The 10,503-nt window shown below is 37.1% G+C and overlaps 1 protein-coding gene across 1 annotated transcript; it reads left to right on the top strand.

Moving 5' to 3' along the window:
* Positions 1–5,768: 5,768 nt before the first annotated feature.
* LOC103254534 (olfactory receptor 10G6) lies at positions 5,769–9,928 on the top strand. The gene is made up of 2 exons (XM_008052604.1): positions 5,769–5,892; positions 8,928–9,928. The coding sequence occupies exons 1-2, from the start codon at positions 5,769–5,771 to the stop codon at positions 9,926–9,928; spliced, it is 1,125 nt and encodes a 374-aa protein (XP_008050795.1).
* Positions 9,929–10,503: the final 575 nt, after the last annotated feature.

Here is a 10,503-nt window from a genome sequence, read left to right as displayed (position 1 = left end):
CCCGCCTGGGCAGCGAGACCTCATCTCTACAATAAATCAAAAACTAGCTGGGTGTGGTAGCGCACGCCTGTAATTCCGGCTGCCTGTAATTCCGGCTACTTGGAAGGCTGAGGCGGAAGGATTGCCAGAGCCCAGCAGGTCGAGGCTGCGGTGGCCAGGAGCGGCCACTGCACTCCAGTCTGGGTAACAGAGTGAGACTCCAACTCAAAAAAAAAAACAAAAAAAAACACTACCCATTTCCCACACACCCTCATGAAATAAGCAGTCCAAATAATAATAATAATAACCAGTCTTGTAAAAGGAATGAAAACATGGAAACCCAAGTAGAATTAATGCAAAGTCATGCCTAATTAATATCTGATGAGGGTTCCACTATGGTTTCTGTAGACTGCTTAACACCACAGAGTGCCCACCATCCCCACAGGCATAAACTCTGAAAACACTGCTGGTCTGTTGTCACTGCTAAATTTGGAAACTCTATGTTGCTCATCTGAATTCATTCTCTCTGACATGTGCCTTTTATTATCCCATGCCTCACATCTAAAGGTTGATATATTTTACTGAGCAAGACAAGATCTCATGCCTATGTTCTCTATTTGCTAGAGTGAATGAGAGAGTATCTGATATTGTAGTTTCCATAGCAGAAGGCAGTCCTACTTACAGGAAGTGAGTTTGAAAGAGACACAGCCAAAATATATAAATAAATACGTACCCCTAAAAAGATCCATGACAGTCCACCACATGGACTGCACACCATTCCTATACATCCTTTCCTTCATATTGACATACCCCTGGACACACACACACACACACACACACACACACACACACACACACACACACATACACACACACACAATGTTGGCACCTAACACAATGCAACTTTATTCCTTATATTACTCCCTCCACAGAAGGAAGCATTGCAATATATCACCATTCACTTGATCCAGATCCAAGTCTGTAGTCTGCATGATATCAATTTAATCTCTAACTTGGAAGTAACTGTAACGTAACATCATGTCACATCTTGTATATAATAATGGAGTAAGCAAAGAGGAAAAATTTACAATAAGTAAACATATGTATGCCAAAGCAATGTAGAAAATACATGCAGGAGTACAACAGTTATTTTGCAAGTGATTATGAGGTAGTAGTTAACATTAGTGACTTCTGTCTTCAACAATTTTTCTTAGCAGAAAACTCAGCATGCAGTGTTGTCAGTGGGGTGAGTCAAACAATTATTCCTGAAATACCCAAACATGTTTTGATCTTGTTAATTTAAGTTGCAGTTATTTACTATTAATTTTTGCCCTCAGACATGGATATGTGCAGAAGCATTCCACAGGATTACCTAGAGTCACTGCCTGGGTAAGAAATAGTACGAAGTAGCAAGTCTTGTCTTATGCGCTAGTATAAGCATTTTGTTCAATTAAAATATAGCCAGGGGAATAAAAGCCAAGAATTCTGTAATTTTTGCTTTCCTATGACAGACTAGATATTTCTTGCCATGTAGTGTGCCAAGAAAATAAAGCCTTGAAGAGTTACTCTTTGTAAAAGTAGGGAGACCATGGGAAGTCGTGTCCTTCCTTCTATATCTGTACCTCATTTAGATCCTTCGAACTATTTACTTAGTACTTCAAAAATAAGATAAAATAAAAACATTTCAGCATGGTACAAGCCATCATTCTTGAAAATTATCAAAAGCCTATATTTTGTATACTAGTCTAACTAGCTCCAAGGCAAATAGGTTTCTAGAAATGTCACTGAGGAAACAATGTCTTTATTTCCATAGAATTTTCTCCTATAAATATGTTGCATGTGAATTTTCAAGATGTTTAGGATATCTTCTATTTCCCATTCACCAGGTCCTATTAGCAGGATGTTATAAATATAGTCAACCAACCCATTATCCTGTGAATTGGTAAGTGGACAAATTAGTGCAGATTAAATTGTTACACAATAATCATAAAGGCAAAACATGCCCCCAAATAGTATCTGACCCATAGAAAGTGATAAAAATTTGGTTTTGACTAAATTAATACAAGGTATAAAGACGAATTTTTCTTTAAAAGATACCAAAAAAGGGACAAAGTGAAAATTGATAGATTCAACTAAGTTAAAATTAATCTATTTATTGAAAGATACTGCAAAGCGAGAGAAAAGCTAAATTACACTGTGCAGAAACCTGTTATTATTCACATATTGTTTGGAAAAAGATAAAACAGTGTGAAAGAAGAGAATGAAAACAAGAGAGAAAAATGTGTTTTATTTGTACAATAGATACAACAAAAGTTTTTTAAAGTTAAACTATGCTACAGTCATCAAAATCAGTGAGTTTTAAAAAACATAATTTTTAGGAAAGAATATTGTTGTATGATTTTTTTCTATTTAAATTCAAAACAGGAATAGTTGGCAAACTTATTTTAAAAATAAGAGTTAACAGTAATTTCAGGAAAACTATTATCTCTAGTAGAGAAAGAAGAGGATGCCATGAGAAAAAAAGGGCAAAAAATGCTTTTAGTAATTTTTGTAACATTTTATTTTTAAATTGGATCATAACTACATACTTTGTTTTATCATTTTGTATGTGTGTGTGTGTGTAGGTCTGTGTGAATTTTGCATGGGAAAATTATTTACATATTACATATTTTGCATTTGTAAATGTTGATAAATTAAAAACATTCATCAGTTGATATCACTGTGCTAATGGCTGCATGACTATATTCTAGTAAGATCACATCTAGATCAGGAGATAAGATATTGGTGACTTCCTGATTAAACACAGTTCCCTGTCATTCTTCACCTATTAAACTTCAGAGTTAGATGGATATATGATTAAAATTGCCATCCTGGATCTTTCAGGAATGTGATAGTGGTATTAATCTCCATGAGCCTCACCAAAGATGCAGTCGTTTTTATGATACTTTTACTAGAAGTGAGAGACCCAGGGGTTTCCAGGTGTCCCTCCCTATCAAAACAGCCCATACTTACTCCAGATTTAGAGAGCAAATGTGGAGGTCTCTCAGTTGCTAAGAACATCAATTCTATTATAACTCCACGCTCCTGAACCAAGAAATAATTGTCAAGTAATTTGACATTCTACTAAAGTGGACTTTGTTCGGAACTCCATATGAATTTCTATATTATCTTTTTTAGATCTGTGAAAAATGATGCTGTTAGTTTGACAGAAATTGCTTTGAATCTGTAAATTGTTTTAGGCAGTTTGGACATTTTAACAATATTGACTTTTTCAATCCACGAGCATGGGATGTTTTTTCCATTTGTTTGTGTCATCTTTGATTTCTTTCAACAATATTTTGTAGTTCCCTTTGTAGAGATTGTTCATCTCTTTGGTTAGATGTATTGCAAAGTATGTTATTTCTTTTGTGGCTGTTGTGACTGGGATTGTGTTTTTAATTTGGTTCTCAATCTGTTTGATGTTGGGGAATAGAAATGCAACTGATTTTTGAGCATTGATTTTTGTCTTACTAAAGTCGTTTATCAGTGCTAGGAGTTTTTTGGTGGATTCTTTAGGGTTTTCTTGATATAGAATCATATCATTTGCAAAAAGAAATAACTTTCTTTTTTCCTATTTGGATACCTCTTTTTTTTTTTCTTTTGCCTGCTTGTTATGGCTAGGACTTCCACCAGGGAGAATATTTTAAGCTTCTGCCTGTTAAGTATGATGTTGACTGTGGTTTTGTCGTAGATGTTTCCGATTATTTTCAGGAATGTCCTTTGATGCCTAGAAGATTGAAGGTTTTTATCACGAAGGGAATTGGGATTTTATTAAATACTTTTTCTGCATCTCTTCAGATAATCTTGTGGTTCTTGGTTTTGCTTCTTTCTGTTTATGTGGTGGATTACATTAATTGATTTGCATATATTAAATCAGCCTTACATCCTGGAAATAAAGTTTACCTGGTCATATGAATGATCTTTATTATGTGCTTTTGGAAATGGTTTGCTAGTATTTTGTTGAGGATTTTTGCATCTATATTCATCAGGTATATCGATCTGCAGTTTTCTTTTTCTGTTGTATCTTTGCCATTTTTTGGTATCAAGATCTATTTGGATAAGACTGGACTTTTCTGTTTAAAAATTTTTTCTTCTCTCTTTTTTCTTTGAGATACACCAAAAGTAGAAGATAAGATAGTGTCTTTTTGGAAGATGTTTCTTCACTCCCTCCATGTTCCCCTTCACATAGAAAATTGAATGGAAAACAAATGTAGGTCTGGGGTGAAAACAACCATCTAGACTTCCTAATATAGAAAAATATATCTTTCTTAACTTCCTAAGGTCAAGCATTCATATTGGAATTTAGAACTGAACTAAAACTCCAGTTTATAATCAAGTATTATTTTGCCTAGTATTATTATATGTAATTATATAAGGTATTACCATAAGAAACAACACAGAACAGGAGAACTCTCATGTCTTATTCCAGGGAGAATGCTTTAAGCTTCTGCCTGTTAAGTATGATATTGGCTATGGATTTTTCATAGATGGTTTTTATTATTTTCAGGAATGACAGGGGAAATGTTGATGTTTGGAGACTTAAGTGTCTTCCATCTTCATTTCTAAATGTAGAATTATCGATTCAAAAAAACCCTAAATCTAATTTAAATTCAGTGTCATGAGGAGTACATATAAACTAGAAAATCATGTCCTTGAAGTAGAGGAATGTACTAATAAATACAAACTAAAATATTTAATGATGACTTTGTATGATTTCTTAAGTAAGGAATGGTTTATTCAAAATATAGACCAAGTGCAATGTGTGGCACAATATGCTACTTAAACATTGCACATTAGCAATAGCTCAAAACAAATAACTAAAACATATTAAACATAAGGCAAAAAGTATTTAACAGATATTTATTGGTCTGTAGTTTGCTCAGCACTAGTTGAGAGCTAATCTATTCTCAAGGTTGACTGGTGAATTCATATCATTTGTCTATGTAGACTTATATGAGATTTTATCTACTAATTAAGCAGTATGAGCTTTCACTTTTGGAAAAGTCCTTATTCTCTTTAGAATTCAGGTTTTTTTCAAAAGTAAAATGGAGGCGTGTTCTGGATCATTTCTGTAAAGATCCTTCCAGCTCTAACCTGTGTTTGACTCTTAAGGAATTGCTACATTTTTCATTTCATCTAGTTTAGTCTTCTATTTACATACTGGATGATCTAGACACTTTAGCTCAAAATAGTGCTGCCTATTCTACTGCAATGTTCTAGTCATTTACTTCTGAGTTAAATTCAAAGGATACTCTTAAAGTAATTAATATACAGCATTTACATAGTACATTTGACTTTAAAGTTCTTTCCATTCTGTACCTTTGTGGAATAAGTAAGTAAGGTATCATTATCTCCAACTTACAAAAGAAGAAACAAAAACCCAAAGAAATGAAAGGGGCCTCCTGATTCCTAAATCCCTGCCTTAGCAGTAGTCTATGCTACAAGGACACTACTAGCAACTATGTAAACTTCCTAGAATAGCCACAGTTCAGGTGTTGCTGTTAACAAAATCCACTGTAACCTATCTCCACATAAGTTAATTGCTCCTAAAGGGTGAAACAGAAGTGGTATAAGCCCCTTCTTTCTCATCCCATGGGGCCTAGAGGAAGGAAGAAATTATTTGCCAGAAAATGAGACTCCAGAGGGCAAAGCCTAGGGACACTGCAGTCAGCAGTTTCAAAAGGGTAAAAAAGGGAGGTACAAGTCCAGTAGCAAACAGAAAGAGCATAGTGACATAAGTAAAGGGGGGCATGTCGAAAGGGAAGACCAGAAAACCTGCTGATCTCAAAAAGGGGCCTCCACAAGGAGCAGTGAAGCGTGAGAAGATGCTGAGGCAAGCATCAGGCAATGGCCTCACAGCAGATTCACATCCAGGTAGTGGTCTCCAACAGAAAAGCTTCTGAAGGGGAGGTAGCAGTGCAGTAATGGAAATTCTTCTGAGATATATATGCAATAAAAGAATGTTAGAAATGGTAAGAACAGAGAAGGCATATTAGATCCTCCTCGGAGCACCATGCTTTTTAAATACCTGAGTTGGTATTTATCTTTGCCTTTGTACTCTCCTTACTAAAGGCCTGTCTACCTCTTGGAGTTTCTTGACACATGTGAGTTTCAGGGTCTGTCATAAGCCTAGTTCAGTTAATACAGAATTTTAAATAGTCAAATGAAGTATATGCATCCTAATGTCCTTCCTCCCCCTGCAACGCTTCTTGTGAAAATTGCTTCTTTTCCTATCACACAGATAAGTATATCATATGCTGATAATATAATGTGGTACTGACTAAAATGTATGAGTCAAATAATTGGAGCAGTTAATGGTAAGACAAGGGTAGTTTTTTGTCTTTCCAGGGATATAAAATTATATGTCTCCATAGAGAATATAGATTATAAAAGTGAATTACAACTGAGTTGTCAAGGTAGCAAGAAAAAAATATGGTACAGAAAATAATTGGGACTAGGAGGAAAATTGATTTTCTCTGTGTAAGAACAAAATTTTAAACGGGAATTTATATAAATGTAGAAAAGATTGGTATTCTTTTTTTGGTGAGAAATTAAAACTACCACATTCCTCTTAATTCAAATGAGAGATTGAGACTAGAAATTTTCAGAGATCTGTCCAAAATAATATGACTAGTGATGATCTCAATACTGAAATTCTTATGACTTTGGAAGTCAGATTATGACACTTAAGTGATATTGTCTTAGATTTAATGCCTAGATAATAGGGACATCCAGGTAGAGGGAAATTAATTTGCTCAATACTATCTGAGAATCTTTCTGTGAAAGATATACTGCAAACTTGGAATGAAAAGAAAAATAAAACAAAGTCCCTGTAGGAGCTCATAACCTAATGAGGAAATTAGGCACACACAGGATTGAATTGCAACATGGTTATAGTAAACCTATTATCAAAACATGAATGAAGTCATGTGGAGCCTATGAAGAATGAGTGATCATTTGAAAGAAAGGGAGGAAGGGCTTTACTGAGTAGGCAACATTTGAATGGGATTTTAAAAGATTAGTGGAAACTTTTAACACAGCAAAAGAGCATGATCATTCCTGATTAATGGGACTAATATATAAGGAAAGAGAAAAAACATGGTTAGAGCTCAGTTATAGGATGGAGTACTGAGGGTCACTAGAGAAGTAGGTCAACACGGAATTTTAAGATTTTCTGTTACTATGGACCATGCCAGTAAATTTGCTCTTTCTCCTTGGACGATGTGGCACCATTAAAGGCTGTTAATCAAGGAAGTACATAGGGAATTACGAAGAATTGCCTCAGAAATTGTTTCAAACTAGATTTTAGAGTTGTATTTTGGGAGATTATTCCATTTCTATGCAGTTCAAACCCTAATCTTAACGGGACAGACTGTTTTGGTTTATCTAGGACTCTCTAGGCTTAGCACAGAAAGTTCCAAGTCTCAGGAATCTCTGAGACTCTAGCAAAATTATTTTTACTGAGAAAGGTAGTCTCTGTGACACCATCGATTGAGAAGGTATGATGTGGGATACATCGCAACCCATAGTGCAGAAGAGGAGAGAAAGTGACCATATGACAGATGTAGCTGTGACCACAACTCCCTTGCCCCTGAGGAGTCCAGCTGGAAGCCCCATTTCATTCTACACCCTCTGAAACCTTCTGAGGGAATCTGGGTTGCCCTGGAGTCTGTGTGAGTGTGGCAAACCGTATGGATGTTTGCTTTCAGTTTGTAAACAGACTATTAGAGTACATATTGGTGGAAGGAAGGTGACACTAGGAAGAACAACTCACATGGCCTCTCAGTATCTAGGAGAGCTCCATCATCCCTCAGTCATTTCCTGATTTCTCCCTTTCACTGTGACTAATGCCACTCACCAGTAGTCCTGGGAGAAGAGGTCCTTTGTGATGCTGCTTACATCTGGAGGGCTCTCATCTATTAAGCAGTTCACTGGAAGCCACAGTTCACTGCAGACCTGAGGCACGTATGCAAAGAGTGACTTTGCCTAACAGTATAGCACCACAACACATATTTGATGGAAAATAATAGCTAATGTTTACTGGGTGCTACTATGAATCATATGAATTAATTTATTTAATCCTTTTGATAATCCTATGAAGTCGGCACTATTATTGAAACAGGTCAAAAATATGAAATGGATTTTCTAAGATTACCAGTCTTAGAAGGGCTAAGATAGTGGAAAACCTAGAATTTTTTAACCCAGTAAGACTTTAGAGACCATGCTTTTAAGATACAATATACAGTGCCCTACTGTATGGATAGATAGATGAACAAATGAATTAATGGATGGAAAAAATTGGCTATACTTGTCCAGAAGTACACAGAATAGAAGATAACCTGGTACCCTGTGTCTAGAATTTTATATTGCTTCCTTATTCTGAAGGATTATAACTAGCACGTGAATTTTTATATTGAGTTTTTGAAAATACATATTTATAGCAAACACTTCAGAGAGTTTGAATATGTTGGGTTCAATGTGCAACCTAGATAGTATTTTTTAATCTGTACAATTTTTTGCTGAGCACACTTACATTAGAAAATATAATTGTCACTCTTATGTTCCTAGAAAACCAACGGATGCAATCTAATTCTCTGCCATACAAATCAAAAATCAAACTGAAGGAAAACAAGAGAACAAATATTTCTTTATTAATTAATATAGATTTCATGCAATTATACTTATACTTCTTCCTGTCCTGAATTACATGCACATAATCTGTTACTTGTAACCTTGGAGAGATGACTGTTTTCTGCAACCAAGCAGAATCCTAGAATCAGGAGCTGAGGAGAGTGGTCAGGAGAGAGAACAACAAAGAGCAAGGTCATGTGAGACAAAAGAGAATGAGAGAGAGAGAAAGACAGAGAGATCCTCTCCAGTCCACGATAGAATAGATGTGCCATGCCCAGAGATTTTGAGGGGTATTGAGCATTTCCTTCTGCTATTTCTTTTGGCAGATGTGAACAGCAAGGAAATGCAAAGTGGAAACTGGACTTCCGTGTCTCACTTCCTTTTGGTGGGCCTGCACCACTCCCCACAGCTGGGGGTACCACTCTTCCTAGCTTTCCTTGTCATCTACCTACTCACTGTCTCTGGCAATGGGCTCATCATCCTCACTGTCTTAGTGGACATCCGACTCCACCGCCCCATGTACTGGTTCCTGTGTCACCTCTCCTTCTTAGACATGACCATTTCCTCTGCTATTGTCCCCAAGATGTTGGCTGGCTTTCTCCTAGATAGTAAGGTTATCTCCTTTGGGGGCTGTGTAATTCAACTATTTTCTTTCCATTTCCTGGGCTGCACTGAATGCTTCCTTTACACACTCATGGCTTATGACCGCTTCCTGGCCATTTGTAAGCCCTTACACTATGCTACCATCATGAACCGCAAAGTCTGTAACTCTCTGGCTCTTGGCACCTGGCTAGGAGGGACAATCCACTCACTTTTCCAAACAAGTTTCATGTTTAGGCTGCCCTTCTGTGGCCCCAATCGAGTAGACTACTTCTTCTGTGACATTCCAGCCATGCTGCGTCTAGCCTGTGCTGACACCACCATCAACGAACTGGTCACCTTTGTGGACATTGGCTTCCTGGCCCTCACCTGCTTTGTGCTCATACTCACTTCCTACGGCTACATCGTGGCTGCCATCCTGCGAATCCGGTCAACAGATGGGCGCCTCAATGCCTTCTCCACCTGTGCTGCCCACCTCACCGTTGTCATTGTTTACTATGTGCCCTGCACCTTCATTTACCTGCGACCTGGCTCACAGGAGCCCTTGGATGGGGTGGTAGCTGTCTTCTACACTGTCATCACTCCCTTGTTGAACCCCATCATCTATACACTGCGTAACAAAGAAATGAAGGCTGCATTACAGAGGCTGGGGGGCCACAAGGAAGTACAGTTTCACTGACTCCACTCATCACAGACATGCAGTAGACACTAAAATGCAGAGAAGTGGATGGGCCACCAAATAATTGTGAAGACTGAAAACCAAAAGTGAAACAAGGATTCACACAGAGAATAGTGGACTCCTACGAAGATAGCTGGGAACCTAGAAAGTTCTACGCTGTTACCTGCTCTCACACACGGTTTTCCACATGTCTTCCTTCAGTACCAGTGAAAATCAATCAGAGCAACTCAGGCAGGGTGGCACCTTGCAGGAAAAATACAAAATAAGTAAAATGTCCACATGAAAGCCCTGTCTCTCTATGGCATCTATCTGTGTGTATATTATTGCTTCTAGTTCCTGAATTGATAAAAGCCATAAATAACTTTTCTACATACCATCTGATTTTACCTTGACAATTATGTGAGGTGAGTGTTACTAGTATTCCCATGTACCTGTTGGGAAACTGGAGTCCAAGGAAATAAGAGGTTTTTCCAAACTATCTTATCTCTGCTTTTTACCTTGACAAAAACGGTACAAAATGACCTTGGACTTGAACTTAAGGAGGCAATTTCACCTCAATGTGATGGAGCTATTAC

The sequence above is a fragment of the Carlito syrichta genome, unplaced genomic scaffold, assembly GCF_000164805.1.
Source record: "Carlito syrichta isolate Samal-C Ts95f unplaced genomic scaffold, Tarsius_syrichta-2.0.1 Scaffold283940, whole genome shotgun sequence".
Taxonomy (NCBI): Eukaryota; Metazoa; Chordata; class Mammalia; order Primates; family Tarsiidae; genus Carlito; species Carlito syrichta.
Note: the sequence above shows the minus strand (reverse complement) of the source record. Positions and strands in the feature narration are given on the sequence as shown.